The 17,917-nt window shown below is 51.4% G+C and overlaps 1 protein-coding gene and 1 long non-coding RNA gene across 9 annotated transcripts in view; one reads left to right on the forward strand and one right to left on the reverse strand.

Moving 5' to 3' along the window:
• Positions 1-6,511, forward strand: LOC134731317 (uncharacterized). Its single transcript, XR_010114210.1, has 3 exons — positions 1-152; positions 402-511; positions 3,468-6,511. It is a non-coding gene; the product is annotated as an uncharacterized lncRNA (long non-coding RNA).
• Positions 6,506-17,917, reverse strand: part of CETP (cholesteryl ester transfer protein) — a 27,980-nt gene continuing 16,568 nt past the window's right edge. For 3 of the 8 annotated variants that reach the window (XM_063611881.1, XM_063611880.1, XM_063611883.1), the window contains 7 exons: positions 16,743-16,922; positions 15,104-15,154; positions 12,118-12,282; positions 9,164-9,231; positions 8,723-8,756; positions 8,167-8,239; positions 6,506-7,080 (listed from right to left, as the gene is read on the reverse strand). In XM_063611881.1, coding sequence (XP_063467951.1) covers positions 6,722-7,080; positions 8,167-8,239; positions 8,723-8,756; positions 9,164-9,231; positions 12,118-12,282; positions 15,104-15,154; positions 16,743-16,922 — 930 coding nt within the window. In that variant the 3' untranslated portion in view covers positions 6,506-6,721. Of the gene's footprint in view, positions 7,081-8,166; positions 8,271-8,722; positions 8,757-9,163; positions 9,232-12,117; positions 12,283-15,103; positions 15,155-16,742; positions 16,923-17,917 lie in introns of those variants that run through there. The other 5 variants (XM_055299084.2, XR_008661073.2, XM_055299085.2 and 2 more) reach the window with 5 other exon arrangements.

Raw genomic sequence — 17,917 nt, forward strand, 5'->3', positions numbered from 1 at the left:
CACCCGCTCCCCGCTGCACCCACACCCTGGCACCTCCCCGCAGACCCTCATCGGACCCAAGGACAGTCCCAGGAGACGTGGGGGCGCTCGCCCCTTTCGTGGAGGGGAAACTGAGGCAGGCGGGTGAAGGTCGGCTCACATACGGAGCGCAGGTGGGTGGGGACCCCGGGCTAAGACCCTGTCTCAGTGCCTCAGTGGAGACTGGGTTGGATGGGAGGGGGGATGCGGTGCAGGAGGAGGGGACTTAGAACCAGGGGGAGAGCGGAGAGCCTCCAGGATGAACTAGGGGAGAAGGGAATGGCAGCAGCGTTCGTTCCTATTCACCGAGCCCCTGGCTGGCTGACCCGGGAAAAACAGTCTACCAATTTATCTCATTAAGTAACCCTAAAATACTTCTGCAGGCATCACCCTATGTTCCAGTTGAGCCACTGAGGCTCAGGGAGGACAGAGGAGAAGGATCTTGCCCCAGTCACAGGAGGAATCACAGGCAGAAAGGGGGAGATGGAAAGAGGTAGGAGGGAGAGCAGGGAAGGAGAGGAGGGACTGGAAGGGGCAGAAGGAAGGGGAGGTGGCTGTCCCAGGATGGGGTCAGGAGCCGTCCTCAAAGTCCAGCTTCAGCTTCTCCAGGTTTTTGCCCACATCCTGGGACAGGGAGCTCCTCTCCCCGTGGACATACTCATCCTGTGGGCAGCTGTGCCTGCTAGGAAGGCCTTCCACCCACCTCCCAGACATCCCACAGGGAAGTAACTTTCACTCCCAGACCGCTGGTGCTCCCCTGCCTCCCAGGCCTGGGGTGGGTGTGGGTGTAGTTGTGAGGATGCTGCAAGGTAGTGGTCAGGACACAAGCATCAGCATCGGACATCCCGGGTTCAAGTCCTACTCTCCACCTTACTGACTGTGTTAGTTAGGCCCAATGCCTTGACTTCTCTGTTCATCCTGGAGTGCACTTCCAGGCCAGGAGTCGGGACGCCCCAGGGTTCTTTTGTTGTTGTTGTTGAGAGGGAGTTTCACTCTTTTCCCCAGGCTGGAATGCAGTGGCACGATATCAGCTCACTGCAACTTCTGCCTTCCAGTTTCAGGCAATTCTCCTGCCTCAGCCTCCAGAGTAGCTGGCATTACAGGCATGTGTCACCATGCCCGGCTAACTTTTGTATTTTTGGTAGAGACGGGGTTTCACCATGTTGGCCAGGCTGATCTCGAACTCCTGACCTGGTGATCCGCCTGCCTCAGCCTCCCGAAGTGCTGGGATTACAGGCATAAGCCACCGTGCCCAGCCCTGGGACCCCCGGGTTCTAAGTCCCCTCCTGCACAGCATCCCCCCCTCCCCTCCAACCCAGTCTCCACCCTGGGCTGGGGCTGGGTGGGGGGACTCAGCCTGGGGTCCCTACACATCGTGTTCTGCAGGTGAGCCGAACTTCACCCGCCTACCTCAATTTCCTGTCCACAAAAGGGGCAAGAGCCCCCGTGTCTCCTGAGATTGTCCCTGGGTGTGGTGCGCAGGGGCTCAGGGAAGTGCCAGGATGCAGGCTCTACAGGGAGTGGGTGTGCCAGGCCCCCACCCATCCTGCACCTGCATCCCCATCTGGGTCTAGGCTGGCACCTCAGTTTTGCCATCTGTAAGATGGGGATGATGTTAATGCTTACTCCACATAGAGTGTTTGTGATCATTTGATGACTTAAAGTTGAGGCTGATGCAATCTACCTGAAGCCCATAAGCTGCCCTTATATTTTTGTCCCCTTCTGCAGGCCCCACATCCCCATGAAACTTAAACTGCCTTTCTCCTAGAACCAATTCAGATATCTGCAAATTGCATGACAGCTCAGAGTGGGAAGGGCACAGACTTTGCAGTGATTGCTTGTGTGTGACTCCCAGCTTCACCACTCCTGGTCATGTAACCTCAGACAAATGCCTTGACCTCCCCTGGCCTCAGCTTCCTTATCTGTCAAGTGGGGTATTCCTAGTATCCCCAGGCCACTGAGGGGCATGGTGGGAATGGATGAGAATGTGGGTGTGAGCTGTATGCATGGGAGGGATTGATTATGTTCTAGTATGTGCCTGCTAGGAAGGCCTTCCACTAACCTCCCAGACATCCCACAGGGAAGCAGCTCATGTTCACTGAGCACTGACGGGATGATTGGTCCTACATGAAGTCCCAGGAAAGACACTGACCTGCTCCCTGTGCAGGCAGGGTAGACAGACACATGAACAAATAACCACAGTCCAAGACACAAATGCAGATCATTTTCAGATGCATTTAATTCTGAACAGCCCTGTGAGGAGGGCAGAACAAAGATTATTATCTCATTAGACAGATGAAGAAGCTGAGGTCCAGATAAATCAAGTGAGTTGCTGAAGGTCACACACCAATGAGAGGCAGAGCTGGGTCTTGAACCTGGAGCCCTTTTCACTCTGAGGGTAGCAGGCCTGCCAGAAAGGTTATCACCAAAGGGTTCTGGAAGAGTGACCTCCTCAGACTTTCCCCATCCCCAGACTCGCCTGTGGCCTGAGAGTCTGCTATCAGCATATCATACCTTTGGCTAAAAATGTGCTAAAAATGTGCCAGCCCCTCCAGTGTCAATCAAATGGCCATCAGTCATTTACACTTGAGTGCGAAGAAGCCAATCAGATTTTATGGGTTGGAGATGAGAAGGAATCTTGAGTGTTTGGACTTTTGGGTGGGAAACTGGAGATGTGAGAGGAAAGGTTGACAGCAGAGAGAACTCAGGAGGTGGGTGGGGAGGGAGTCAGGGTTAACTGGAGGATGGAGTGAGTCCGCATGACCTGGACACCTCTGTGTACCTTACCTCCATGAAGTATAACCAATATCTGGCACTCGTGCAGCACATAGGATGTACCAGACACTGTGCTCTCTCCTTTTTTTTTTTTTTTTTTTGAGATGGAGTCTGCTCTGTCCCCCATGCTGGAGTGCATTGGCATGATCTCAGCTCACTGCAACCTCCACCTCTCAGGTTCAAGTAATTCTCCTGCCTCAGCCTCCCGAGTAGCTGGGACTACAGGTGCATGCCCAGCTAATTTTTTAAAAAACATATTTTAGTAGAGACCGGGTTTCACCATCTTGCCCAGGCTGGTCTCGAACTCCTGAGCTCAGGCAATCAGCCTGCCTTGGCCTCCCAAAAACTTTGTTTTTGAGACAAAGTCTCACTCTGTCGCCTAGGCTGGAGTGCAGTGGTGCAATATTGGCTCACTGCAACCTCCACTTCCCAGGTGCAAGCAGTTCTCCTGCCACAGCCTCCAGAGAAGCTGGGAATACAGGTGTGCACCACCATATTCAGCTAATTTTTTGTATTTTTAGTAGAGATGGGGGCTCATCATGTTGGCCAGGCTGGTCTTGAACTCCTGAGATACCCCTGCCTCAGCCTCCCAAAGTGCTGGAATTACAGGTCTGAGCCACCATGCCCGGCCTCTCCTTTACTCTTCGTGGCAACTGTTATCTTTCTTTTTACAGATGAGAAAAGGAGGCACAGAGAGGCTAAATAACTTGCCTGAGATGACACAGAAGCAGAGGAGCTGAACGGTGGACCCAGGCAGGCCAGCTCTGCAGCCCCTGCTCTTGGCCACCATGGGCTCCTCCTCTGGGCTAACCCAGCCATTGCCAGAATCCTACATGGAAAGTATTATCATCCCATTGACTAGAAGAGGAAACGGAGGCACAGAGGGGCCCCAGGCTGGCAGAATTAGTAACTGGGGTTGGGGGGAGCTGGGATTAGACCCAGGTCTGAAAGCCAGCCCTTCCCTCTACCCTTCCTATTTGCCAAACACCTGGGCCCCATCCTGCCCAAGGTCAGCAGCCCAGGTGGCAGGATGTGCTTCTGCCTGGTGCTGGCCTTGGGGAGCACTTGTTTTTCCCTGGAGGAAGCAGCAGGTGTGGCCTTCTTTTTGGAAATGATCCTGACTGGGTTGGGGCCAGGACTCCCACACACACACACATAGGCCAGGAGGACTTAAATAGGACTAGGTCAGAGCTTCTAGGCTTGGGTGTAGGGGCTGGAATTTGGGAGAGGGACTCAGAGGTCAGTCCCATTTTGGTAAGCCTCTCGCCCTCTGGACTCCATATCTCCTGCTAATTGCACTCCTTGGATGAGACAGTGACATGGAAGTGCCTCCCAGCTCAGCCCTGGGGAGACCTCTCCAAGGACAGTTAAGGAAGCTGGGGGGATGTCCCTACCCTTCTTTCTGGAGCAGAGCCCTGGGACCTTCTGGAGTCCCAGTCGGGCTGGGGTCTACAGGCAGTAAGACTCCAAGTGACTTCTCTGTCTGCCCCTCGTGCTGATAAAAGTTTCCATTCAAGGAAGAGCTGCCTTAGGGCTGCCAAGTTATCCTGATTCTGTCATTGTAGCATCAAGGTGGGGGCCTTGGGCCTTCCCAGCCTCTTCAAGGGGGCATTCTTGGGTGGGATGTGGTTCCTAACTGGTGTCACCACCTAAAAGGCCAATATCCCAAGACCCAGAATTCCCAAGTTGGACTCAGGGACTGGCGAGACCACCCTGATTCCTTCTGCCAGGGTCCTTTGAGAGCCGCCCATCCTGCCCGTGAGTGCTCCTGCTTAGTGAGTCAGACCCTTGCATTAGGCCCCGGGGGAGGAAGAGAAACAGGCCTCAGAAAACACTTAGAGGGGCAGGGAAGGGCTTGGAAGAAACCTGGCTCAGAAGATGGTACCCTCCCCTCACATCTTCCCAGACTTGAAGGGGCATCTAACTTCTGAGCTCCCCACAGCCCCAGCCTCCTGGCTGTCTCTCCTAGCTGCTGAAATAAAAGCCAGTCCCTTTTATCACCTTTGTTATGTGACCCTGCCTGCTGGTTGGGCCTCATCGCTTGCCCCTAGTTCTTTGCTTTCAGTGCCACACCAGCCCTCTTGACTGTTCTTGAATCCATCATGATTCTTTCTACCCCAGGGACCTTGCACTAGCCAGCATCTTGCTGTGCTTCCTCCCATCTCACTTGGCTAATATGGGAGAGGCATTTTCTTTACACATCCAGAGAAAATAGAGCCTGGTACCTTCCAAGACTGAGAAGGTTGGAAGAAACTTTTTGTACTGTAGCTTGAGGGTGGGAAGGAGAAGACACAATTTGAGCATAGGAAGGTGAGCAGGAGGCCGGGCATGGTGGCTTACGCCTGCAATCCCAATGTTAGAAATGCTTGTTCCCCATGCTGCAAAGAAATAGCACTCAAACATAAATTTAATTTTCTCAGCAAGGCAATTTTTACTTTCTGCAGAAAGCGTGCTCCTCACAGATGGAACAATGGTGAGAGCACACTTGAACAAGGGAGGGGAAGGGGTTCTTATGCCTGACCCAGGTAATCCCTGCTGCTGTGTTGTTTCCCTATTGGCTAGGGTTGGACCGCACAGTCTAAGCTAATTCTGATTGGTTGTTTTAAAGAGAGCAGGTGTATGAGCCAGAGTGGCGAGGTGAGTAGTTTGGCAGGAAGGACAGTTAGGAACAGGTAACTAAAGGTGACTTACATCACAGCAGGTGACGAGGGGTGACTCAGGTCAAAGCAGGTGACCAAGATGAGTCAGGATGGAGCAAGTGGCCAGGGGAACAGGTGTGAACTACTGAATAAAACTGGTGGAAAAGGTTGTTTACTGAAATTAGAAGTAAGGGGGCAAAGAGAACCAGGAAGTTAAACTTTAAAATGGAGAATCAAAGAATAAGAGAGCTGAACATACTGACATACTGATTCTTTGAAGAGAAACTTGGGGTTCACTATATTTAACACAAGCACTTTGGGAGGTTGAGGCAGGTGGATCACTGGAGGTCAGGAGTTCGAGACCAGCCTGGCCAACATGGTGAAACCCCGTCTCTACTAAAAATACGAAATTTAGCTAGGTGTGGTGGCAGGTGCCTACAATCCTAAATACTTGAGAGGCTGAGGCAAGAGAATTGCTTGAACTTGGGAAGCAGAGGTTTCAGTGAGCTGGGATTGTGCCACTGCATGCCAGCCTGGGTGGCATAGAGCCTGGGTCACATATAGCCTGGGTCACAGAGAGACTGTCTCAAAAAAAAAAAACAAAAAGGTGAGCTGGAAATAGGCTCAGGCTCATGAGCAGTTTATCTTCTGGAATAAAGTCATTTGCCTTTTTAGAGGCTCTGTCTTCCTCCATTTCTGCCAGAAACCAGACCTCTGAGGGCCCCTTCCCCTCCTGCCATCCTCAGGATCTGAAGCCCTGGTCCTCCCTCACTTCCTGTCCAGCACTGGAACCCCATGGGACAGCGAGTGTGTGACAGCTCCTGCAGGAAGCTGGTCAGACGAGGAGAGTGCTGGGTTAAAGGGGATAAATTTGAAAGGTATCCAGGGACCTGATCAGGGAGGACCCTGAGTCGCAAGGAGAGAAGTTTCGATTACTTCCTCCAGTCACCATGGAGCTTGGAGGGTTTGGGGGCAGCTGCCTTGGAAGGGCTGAAAAGAGGTGGACGGCACTGGTGAAACGCATCCCTTCCCCCTCCCTCTACCCACCAGCCACAGAAGAAGGACTCTCCAGCTCTTGGATATAGCACTTTAATGCCAGTGGGCCTTTAGGATAGGGAGGAGTTGGGAGCCAATCTCCACCTCTGTACTCCTAACCCAACTTCCACCACGCTGGAGGAGACACCAGGGTTCCAGCTGTGAGCCTGGTGCTTGCCTTCTGGTTCAAGCCCCATCCCGACCTCCTTGGAGACTTCTAGCTCAAGCTCTGGAGGAAATCCACCAGCAGGTGCTCAGGGAAGCCAAAGTCCATCTGCAGCAGCAGGAAGCCCTGGAGGGAGGGGCAGTAGGAGAGAGGTGCAGGCTGGGCTGACTCCTAGGCCACCAGGAGGGAGGGGCGGGAGGAGAGAGGGGCAGGCTGGGCTGACTCCCAGGCCACCAGGAGGGAGCCAAGCTGGTAGACACCCCTCTGTCTGTCTCCCCAACAGCCCCCAGTCACCCCAGGAATCCTGTCTGGGCCTCTCTCCCCAGGAACAGGGGCTGGTGAGGGGGGGCTTTGTACTCACATCTCGAGTGATAATCTCAGGGTTGATGATGTCGAAGAGGCTCAGGCCTTTGCTGTTCATGAGGGCTGTAAACACTGCCTCGAGCCCTGGGGCAGGGGACAGAGCCCCAGTCAGCCCTTCCTGGGGAGCAACGCCAGCCTGAGGCTCTGCCACCCTGGGCAGTGGGAGATGCTGAGACCCTTTTGGACCAATATTCTGTAAACATGTGTTTCACTTTGATTTAGAAGGGTGGGCAAGTGCTTCTGAAGATGAGGAAGAGCAGAGTTTGCCTGGCGGCAGGGCTTGCCACACTGCTGCCAAAAAAAATTCCCTTCTGTCCCAAACTTGAGCTCCCAACCCACCCACAATGGCCACATGACCTGCAGTTAGCTGAATCTACCCTGCTAGGAAGGACTTTCCCACACAGCTTCTCAAAGCGTTCTTTGCAACCACACAGAGTGGTCTCCTTGCAAGTAGTTGTAGGAACCATTTAATCCACACCCCCTAGTTTTAGCTTCATGGTTTAGATGGGGAAAATGAGGCCAAGAGATGCCAAGACACCCCACTAGGATCATTCCAGTTTCCACGCCCTTCCTCTCCTACCTAAGCCATGTGGACAAGCAGATGTTCAAAAGGAAGGCACAGTCAGCTCAACATACTCTGTGGGGAAGGGAGCAGAAAGCTCTCAGCAGAGCCTTGTCCAAAATATCCCCAGCACACGTGTGCTATGGTGTCTGAGAGTCTACCAATCGAGTCACCTCAAAGAGATAAATATTCTACCATTTCAAGGTCAAAAGGAAAATTGGGAATCATCAAGTTCAACATTATTGTTTCACAGAAAGGGAAACTGAGATTCAGGGCTGGGCTAGAACTAGGTCTCAGACTCCCAGCCCAGGGCTCTTTCTGCTATATCAGGTTGCTGTTAGGAGACCTGCATCCTGAAAGTGGGTTGAGCCATCCCGCGGGGTGGCAAAGATAATCTTCTTCAGGTAAACCAAGAACAGGGGTCTGTGCATCTGGCTGAGTCATTGGTGTGCAATGCCACTAGCAGAGAGAGGAAAGGGGGCACAGACTGCTAAGTATCAATGACTGGGAAGAGGGGCACCTGGAGCTCTGCCTAGGAATGGCCCACAAGGTGAAATGGGAAGCTCTGTCAGACTCGGCACCCGGTTTTCCCTCCAGCCCACACTTACGAGACATGACCTCAGGGATGCCCACAGTGGTGATCATTGACTGCAGGAAGCTCTGGACGGACTCGGAGCTGCTCTGCCAATCAGATGCCCATGGTGAGTCCTCCCTGGAGCACGGAAGTGACCCACAGGGCAGATGCTGCATGGCCTGGACAAGCACTCATCCTCATGCCCACCCGTGAAAAAAAATATCCAACCCACTCCCTCTTCCTGCCCCAGACGGTGCCCCTCCTGAGTGGTTTTTCCTTTGCCCTGGGGAGGCCCAGGATTGCTAGCCCATTCCACAGAGGGAAAATTGAGGTCCAGGGAGGGGCTGCTTGGCCAGTACTCTTCTGCCTAAACCCCAATCCATACCACCACGCTCTCATTTTTGCAACACAAGGGCTCTCCCAAAAGACATGGCAGGGAGAAGAAGGGTCACAAGAGACACAGCATGGACCACCTGGTCCAGATTCTTTTGGTCTGGTTGCCTGATTTCCTTTAGGGCCCTCTGCCTGCTTTCTTTAAGGCAGGAGGTTCCACAGGACTTATTTCTCCCAGTCTATCCAAGACTACCTACCTCAGTCAAGTTGGAAACAGTCTTTGGTGTAATCCTGAAATAAAAAAGAGATGATAATTTGACCCTCCATTGGGCCCCCTCCTGTAACATCCCCTGGGAAAGAAACTCTAAGAATAGCAGACAGTTCTTCTGTCTCATAGTTCAGGCCCTTTGGGGCACTCTCTTGAGATTTGCTATTCTCTTGAGATTTGCTATTCTGGCGGCCAGGCCTTCGCTCGTGCAGCGCTCTCCTCCTGCCAGGCCCTCCCTCCATTCTTCCTGGCGCCCCTTCTTCCCCATGAAGATTCTATCTAGGCAAGGTCTTATCTCCCTGCAGTCAGGCCATATGCCCCAGAGGGAAGGGGCCACATTTCCCCACCAACACCCCATCCTGTGCCTGACTCCAAGGGGCCGGGGAGAGGTTTGCAGAGTCGACCGCCTCGTCTTCTCTGCAGCACATACTGGAAATCCAAGAGGCTTAAGAAGAGCTTTTTCTTAGAATAGGAGGCCTGGACGATAGTCATGATATCCTGGGGAGAGAAACCAAATTTGCTGTGAGCCAGGGCTCTTCCTGAAGCAGAGAGCAACCCTCCTAGCTCAGGGCCCCTGATTCTTTCCACTGAGGGACTGGAGAGGCATGGGTGACACGGGAACCAGGCTTAGCTACTGCTCTTCTGAAAACCGAGGAAAGTTCCCCAGCACCTGTGGCTTTGGGGTTAGGACCTGAGAAGTCACTTTCTTTTTCTTTTCTTTTTTTGTTTTTGAGACTGTCTCACTCTGTTGCCCAGGCTGGAGGGCAGTGGCATGATCTCAGCTCACTGCAACCTCCACATTCCAGGTTCAAGTGATTGTCCTGCCTCAGCCTACCAAGTAGCTAGGACTACAGGCACGTGCCACCACGCCCAGCTAATTTTTGTATTTTTAGTAGAGATGGGGTTTCACCATATTGGCCAGACTGGTCTTGAACTCCTAACCATGTGATCCGCCCGCCTCAGCCTCTCAAAGTGCTGGGATTACAGGCGTGAGCCACCGTGCCTGGCCGAATAATTCTTTTTTTTAACAAATGCTCAATGTTTCAGATTCTTAACAACAACAAAAAAGTAAATAAAATAATATGTCTACGTCCACATGAGAAAGCCAAGAGGAATAAAACAGAAAAACAAAAAGGAAAATAATTCAAAAATTAAAGAGATATTTAAAAGGCTAAATAAACTGGGCACAGTGGCTCATGCCTGTAATCCCAACACTTTGGGAGGCCAAGGTGGGCAGATCACTTGAGCCCAGGGATTCGAGACCAGCTTGGGCAATGTGGCAAAACCCTGTCTCTACAAAACAATATGTGGTGGTGCACATCTCTAGTCGGGAAGCTGAGATGGGAAGATCACCGCTGCACTACAGCCTGGGCAGAAACAAACAAACAAACAAACAAACAACAACAAAAAAGAACGGCTAAATACAATGTGCTATCCTGGATCAGATCTTGGAAAAGAAAAAGGGTATCAGTGGAAAAACTGGGGAGATTCAAATAAAGTTTAGAGTTTAGTTAACAGTCATGCATCAATGTTAATCTCTCCGCTATGACAATGTAGCATGGTTATGGAAGATGTGAACAAAGCAGGAAGTGGGTGGGGGATATATGGGAACACTCTGTATTTTGCAACTTTTATTCAAATCTAAAGTTACTCCAAGATAGAAAGTTTGCTTAAAAATAATAAAGCACCAGAAGGAAATGCACCCAGTAACCACATCGAAGGCCCCTGGAGAAGGGGGTTATGGTGACAGTGGTTTTCTTCTTTCTATTTTTCTATATTTTCCACAATGTGCTTGTATTGCTCTTGTCTTTAGTTCTTAATGTATTAAGAAATATTGGCCAAGCACAGTGGCTCATGCCTGTAATCCCAGCACTTTGGGAGGCTGAAGTGGGTGGATCACTGGGGTCAGGAGTTTGAAACTGGCCTGGCCAACCTGGTGAAACCCTGCCTCTACTAAAAATTAGCTGAGCATGGTGGCACGCACCTGTAGTCCCAGCTAGCTAATGGGGAGGCTGAGGCACGAGAATTGCTTGAACCAGGAAGGTGGAGGTTGCAGTGAGCTGAGATTGCACCACTGCACTCCAGCCTGGGTAACAGAGTGAGACTCTGTCTCAAAAAAAAAAAATTGAAGATACTCTAAGGAGCATTAAAGATAATACTGATCCTTAATTCCTCATTTGCAATTATAAAATCAAACAGGATCTGAAAACTACAAGTTTTTTCTTAAGTTTTGTTGGCCAAACCTGGCCATTGTCTAGGAAGCTATCTATGGTATTTATCTTGCTTAACATGAGGAGAAATGCCAATTGAGGCATTTGAGGAGAATTGATTGTGGGGTGCCACCCCACACCCTATTGGGGTGTTCTGCAATATATCCAGTGTCTATACACTATACTACTTTTACAAACTCACAGAAGTTCTGAATTTGGAAACCCATGTGGCCCTAATGAATAAAGGGTTGTGGACTCGGGTAATAAACACCACTGTCCACTGCTCAGCTTAAGAAGGAAAATATTGGCTGGGCGTGGTGGCTCATGCCTGTAATCCCAGCACTTTGGGAGGCTGAGGCGGGCAGATCACTTGAAACCAGTAGTTTCAGACCAGCTGGGCCCACATAGTGAAACCCTGTCTCTACTAAAAATACAAAAAATTAGTCAGGCATGGTAGTGCATGCCTGTAATCCCAGCTACCTGGGAGGCTGAGGCATGAGAATCGCTGGAACCTGGCAGGGAGAGGTTGCAGTGAGCCGAGATTGTGCCACTGCACTCCAGCCTGGGCAACAGAGTGAGACTCTGTCTCAAAAAAATAAATAAATAAGTAAATAAATAAATAATAAAATAAGAATGAAAGAAAATATGCTTGGCATGGTGGCTTATGCCTATAACCCCAGCAACTTAGGAGGCTGAGGCAGGAGAATTGATTGAGGCCGGGAGTTTGAGAACAGCCTGGACAACATAACAAGACCCTGCCTCTAAGGAAATTTTTTTTTTTTAATTAGCCGGGTGTGGTGGTGTTTGCCTGTGGTCCCAGCTACTCAGGAGGGCTGAGGTGAGAGGATCACTTGAGCCCAGGATTCGAGGCTGCAGTGAGCTATGATTGTGAGGCTGCACTCCAGTCTGGGTGACAGTGAGACCCTGTCTCTAAAAAAAATAAAAATAAGAAAAGAGAGAAAATATTACCTAAGCTGTGGAAACCATGTGTGTACCCCCTCGTTACTTGCATGATGTGATTTTGATTGTAAGGAGCCATGTGCAAGAGAAAACCAGTGCCAGCAGAGGTGGTGAGAAGGATCTGGAGGCTTCAGAGGCCCCCAGGCCCCTGCCCTCTGTGGCCCATCTGTGAGTCAGGTTCCCCCACCACCACCTCTCCCTGCACCTGCCTCACCTCTTCAAATGTGTAAGCTACAGAATGTTGCTGGTCTGGGCGTGGAAAGAGGAATTTCACCATCACTGAAGAATTGACCACGACTCCCTTGTTTTGGCACGAGATCTTGGGCATCTTGAGGCAGTGGACGGTGACTTGGGCCTGGCTGGGGAAGCCGCCGACAACCTGTGGAAGACAGGCGTCCCATGGCCAGGACAGGGGCCCATCAGGGCAGCAGCAGTCCCTGCCCTAAGAGATGGGAAGGACAAAGCTGGCTCCGGGCCCCAGGGCTGGGGAAAAGGAAACAGCCCCGGGGTAGTGCCCGGGCCCCAGGCCGTGCAAATTAGGACTCTCGTCCTCTCTGGGCCTCACTTTCCTCATCTGTAAAATGGGGATAATTATAGATCCTACCTCATAGGGTTGTCCTGAGGATGAAATGAGATAATCTGTGGAAAGAGCTTAGAACAGGACCCGCTGCATGGTAACCCTCCGAGGGAAGCTGCTGTAGCAGCTGGGCTAGGAGTGGGGATAGAGCAGAGGGCGCAGGAGCTGCGGGCCATATCTGCAGGAGCCCATCATTTTCCAGGGCATCCCAGAACAGAACGTAAAACTGCAGCTGAGGAGTATTTAAAGGAGAGACACACCAGGCTGTGGCACGAGGGGATCTGACCTAGTCAGGGAGGTGACAGAGGCCTTCCCTGAGGTGGCAGGAGGAGGAGCAGATGGGATGGGGGAGGGCAAACCATTCTGGCAGAGGGTGTGGACAAGAGCCCTGTGGAAGGAGCATGACCAAGATAAGGAATGCGCAGGCAGCCAGCGGGGCTGGGGAGTGTGGCCTGAGGACCTTCGATTACAGCCTGTGCAACTGGGCTCAAGGAGACCACACACCCCAAGAAACCATTGAACCACTGGATATACAAGAAAAGGTTTCATTAAATACATGGCTCAGCTCAAAAGAAAGAAAGGGGCAGCGGCATGTAGGGGCTCACGCCTGTAATCCCAGCACTTTGGGAGGCTGAGGCAGGAGGATCATTTGAGGTCAGAGGTCAAGACCAGCCTGGCCAACATGGTGAAACCTCATCTCTACTAAAAATACAAAGAAATGAGCTGGGCACGGTGGTGTGCACCTGTAATCCCAGCTACTCGGGAGGCTGAGGCACGAGAATTGCTTGAACCCAGGAGGCGTAGGTTGCAGTGAGCTGAGATAGTGCCACTGCACTCCAGCCTGGGGAACAAGAGCGAGACTCTGTCTCAAAAATAAATAAATAAAATAAAATGAAAATCTCAGTGGGTAAGTAAACAAGTAAGACACAGCTGTAAAAAGAATTAATGAACTAAAAAGATACTTGAAGAAACTATCCAGAATTCAGCATAGAGAAAAAAGAGACGGAAAACACGACAGAGAAACTAAGAGACACGGAAAATGGAATGAGATGGCCCAATGTGTGTCTCATGGAAATTCGAGGAGGTAGGAATGGAGAAAATAGGGATGGGGCAATCATGGAAGAGAGAGTGATGAAGAAATTTCCAGAGCTGTTGGGCCGGGCGCTGTGGCTCATGGCTGTAATTTCAGCACTGAGGCAGGAGAATTGCTTGAACCCGGAAGGTGGAGGTTGCAGTGAGTTGAGATTGTGCTACTGCATTCCAGCCTGGGCCACAGAGCAAGACTCTGTCTCGAAAAAGAAATGAAAAAAGAAATTTCTAGAGCTGACAAAAGACGTCGTCAACTCTTAAACTGAACAGTTACAATTACGCTGGGTGGGAAACAACTAGATGGAGAGGTAGACAGATGAGAAAATGCAGGGCCCTGGAGGCCATGGCAGAGCATTTAGCCTGTATCCTACACCAGTCTTAAGCAGGCAGGTGAATGATCAGTTTTGTTTCTTGAAAAGATTGTTCTGGCTGCTGTGGGGAACAGATTGTAGGAGGGTATCAGGACACAGGGAGACCCACCGTCAGCTACAGATGGGTCCCCACTAGAGATAATGGTAGCCTGGCCTGGGGAGGAGGTGGAGACAGAAAGAAATGGAAAGACTAGAAATAGGACATCAAAGGAATAGGACTCAGACAAGGGGCTAAGGGAGAAGAGCCGGTCAGGGGCCTGCCCAATATTGTGAGTTGCGTGTGTGCAGGGAGAGAGACATCACAGAGCTGGGGAAGGGTGGATGGTCTGAGTTCAGAAGGGAAGAGGGACGGTCCTCTGTTAGAACAGGAGAAGGGCCGCAGGAAGGCGCAGCTGTGGGTGAGTGGGTTGCGACTGGGAGCAGAGATGTCGGGGGGAGGTTCTGTTGGTGGCTCTGCTCAGCTCTCTGGTAAGTAGGTTGTGTGTGGAGAGGGAAGTGAACGGTAGACAGGAGGGGGCAGCTGGAGATTTGAGGATGGCAGGGAAGGCCTGAAGAAGTCATTGCAGTAGGTGGGGGAGTGAGGTGACCAGAAAGCTGAGGGAGGCTTACTCAGAAAGCAGGAGGTCCATTTGAAGTAGGAGATCATGGGTTCTTAGTGGAACCCTGCATTGAGGAGTAGGATTATGAACATCATTGCCACTGGGCATAGCAAGAAGAGGCTGTGACCTCCAAGGAGCTTGCCTGAAGTCAGCTTTGGGATCAGGAGTAATCAACAGTCACTTATTGCTGGGGCCCTCTGAGCCTGGAGTTGATCCTGAGGTTCCAGCCCCCTACAAGTCCCTATGCCTGGGTAATAGAGCAGGGAATGGAGCATTATCTTTGGGGGCAATAGAGCTGGGCTCAAACCCAGCCTTGCCATTCACTAAGTTTCCCTTTGTGTAAAATGGGGATGGTTTGACTGCCCCACTCATAGGGTCGGTGTGAGCACTGAAGGAAGTCACACACACTAAGCGCTTCGCTCCATGCCATACACCCGAGTGGGAGCTGTGTTCGCTGTTATAATTGTTGTCATTGGTGTTGCTATTGGCTGTGTGGGGGCTCTTGAAGCCAGAGCAGGATTGGGGTGCCTGAGATAAACCCCACACAGGGGCAGGGGGCATTACCTCTTGGAAGATTTCCTGGTTGGTGTTGAAGCCCCAGGTCTCCAGCACTGCCTGAAAAGAGATGGGGAAGTTGGAGGGTGGGCGGAGTAAAGTCCACTCCTCAGAAGAAAACTTCGCAGGGACCAAGGGCAGTTTCAAGGACTGGACCCCTCCTCAGACGCAACTCCCAACCTCCCAGACAACATGTGAGATGCTCCGGGCAGGGTGTGGAGCAGGGAACCCTTGCCCCGGCTGGAGGCCTGGTTTCTGCTCCCCACTGTGCCCCACGCAGGCTGTGTGACCTTGCACAAGTCTCTTCCTCTCTGTAGGCCTCAGTTTCCTCATGAGTTCAATGACAAGCATGGCCTGGAAACTACCTAAGCATTTCTAGTACAGTATAGGTGGAGAGTACAGGCTTTGGGGCCACCTCTTACAGGCTGTATGATCTTCCGTAAGTCACCTACCTTCTCTGAGCTTTGTGGTTTTTTGTTTGCAAAACAGAGGTAACAGTACTTATCTCACAGGATGAGTGCAACAAAACAAAGTGTACCAAATATAACTGTGCAATAAATGTAAGACTAATATCATCTTATATTTAATGCACAGTTACTACGTGCCAAGTTATATCTATACCTAGATCTATTGATCACTCTATCTATCCATCTATCTATCTGGCAACACATAGTTGACTCCAATAAATGCTGGACTGTATTTTTTTCTTGAGATAGAGTCCTGCTCTGTCACCCACACTGGAGTGCAGTGGTGCCATCATAGGTCACTGTAGCCTCAACCTCCTGGGCTCAAGTGATCCTCCCTCCTCAGCCTCCTGAGTAGTTGGGACTATAGGTATCCAGCACCTTGCACAGCTGATTTTTAAACTTATTTTTATTTTTGTAGAGACAGGGGTCTCCCCATGTTGCCCAGGCTGGTCTCGAACTCCCAGCCTCCAGGGACCATACTCTCTCTGAGAGAAGAGAGACAGACCCTCTCATATTGTTTTATACTCAGAAAAAGAAAGAGAAGTGAAACTAAAGGCAGGTAGCCCAACACCTAGAAACCAGACCCGAAACCAAGGAACCAGACCTGAAACCAGGCCTGGGCCTGCCTGACCTAAGCCTGGTAGTTAAAGATCAACCCCTGACCTACCCTGTTATGTTCTCTATAGATTCCAGGCATTGTATGAAAGAGCATTGTAAAAATCCCTGTCCTGTTCTGTTTCGTTCTGATTACCGGTGCATGCAGCCCCCAGTCACGTACCCGCTGCTTGCTCAATAGATCACAACCCTCTCATGCAGACCCCCTTAGAGTTGTGAGCCCTTAAAAGGGACAGGAATTGCTCACTCTGGGAGCTCGGCTCTTGAGACAGGAGTCTTACCCATGCTCCTGGCTGAATAAACTCCTTCCTTCTTTAACTTGGTGTCTGAGGAGTTTTGTCTGCAGCTCGTCCTGCTACATCTCAGCCTCCCAAAGGGTTGGGATTACAGGTGTGAGCCACTGCGCCCAGTCTGGACTTTACTGCTATTGCTCCAGCTTAGGTGGTCCCTAGTTCTTTTGTCCACCACCAAGTTTCTGAGTTTCCTCCCTCCTCCCCACACGTGTGCACACACACACACACCACATGCCATCTGGATTCCCTAGCAGCCCAGCCCCACCTGCTCACCTTGAACTCGTCTCCCATCAGGCTGAGCATGAGGCGGCCATCCTGGAAAGCTACCTTGGCCAGGGAGTGGAAGACTTGCTCAGAGAACCAGAAGTACAGCATGCGGGAGTCCCTCAGAAGTGCGGGCGAGAAGGTGGGGAGGGGGAGGTCCTCGGAGACATTCTTGTAGATGAAATGACCCTGGAGGAAGCCAGGACGCTGGCTGGACCCTGTGTGTCCCTACTGGGCTCAGGTCCAGCTTCAGGGAGATTGGGAGGAGCCCCAGCATTCAGCCCAGAGTGCAGATGGGGAAACTGAGGAAAGAGCTATACCCAGTTTCCCCCAGCAGGGCTTTCACTCATTCAACAAATACTTCCGGAGTGCCCACTATGTCTCAACCACCGTGGGAAGTGAACCAGACAGACGTGGTTCCCGCCTTCACAGGGTTATATTCAAGTAACGACATTGGTCAGAACAGCTGGTGACCACGGACCTCCAGCTCCTACCCTGCCCTGGCTGACCACCGGCCCTGCCCCTGCAGAGGGCAGTCCATTGACCATCAGCTCCTGGAGGCCAAAATCAGGAAAACAAGCTGCTGCCCAGTCCCCTGCCCCTCTAGATCATCCAGCCCATGGATTGTGAACAGGCTTCAGGAGTGTCCATGAACCTCCAAAATGATCCTTCTGTTCAGTTTTCTGGGGAGATGCTCTGTTACAAAGATGACTGGGTCTGCCCTAAAATCTTCTCCAATCTCTCCCTCCATTCTGTACGACTTGGCTGAAATAAATTCCTCAGTTTCCCTTGCAGCTAGGGTGGGGCCCTGCGATCAAGTTCAGGCCAATGGGCTGTGAGCAGAGTGGGTGTGGTGGTCAGGCCAGTCAGCCAGGACCCTGGGATGAGGCCACGCCTGGGGCTGGCTGAGAACACGTGGAAGGGGCCTGCGTGCCTGACACCCTGCAGCCTCCAGATCCCCCGGGGCTGCAGATGCTCAGACCGCAACAGAGGGAAATAAATGTCTATTGTGTTTAAGCAGCTATTATTTCGGATTTCTTTGTTACAGAAATCTATATCCTAAGTAAAAGAGGGTCCAAAGCTTTTGTCAGTACCCCCCAGGGGGGCCACAATCCACTGCTGTAGAGGATGACAGAAGCCAAATAAGCCCTCTAGGAAGGAGCTGGTGCTTTGCTGGGATCCTT

Source organism: Symphalangus syndactylus, chromosome 11, assembly GCF_028878055.3.
Source record: "Symphalangus syndactylus isolate Jambi chromosome 11, NHGRI_mSymSyn1-v2.1_pri, whole genome shotgun sequence".
Classification (NCBI taxonomy): Eukaryota; Metazoa; Chordata; class Mammalia; order Primates; family Hylobatidae; genus Symphalangus; species Symphalangus syndactylus.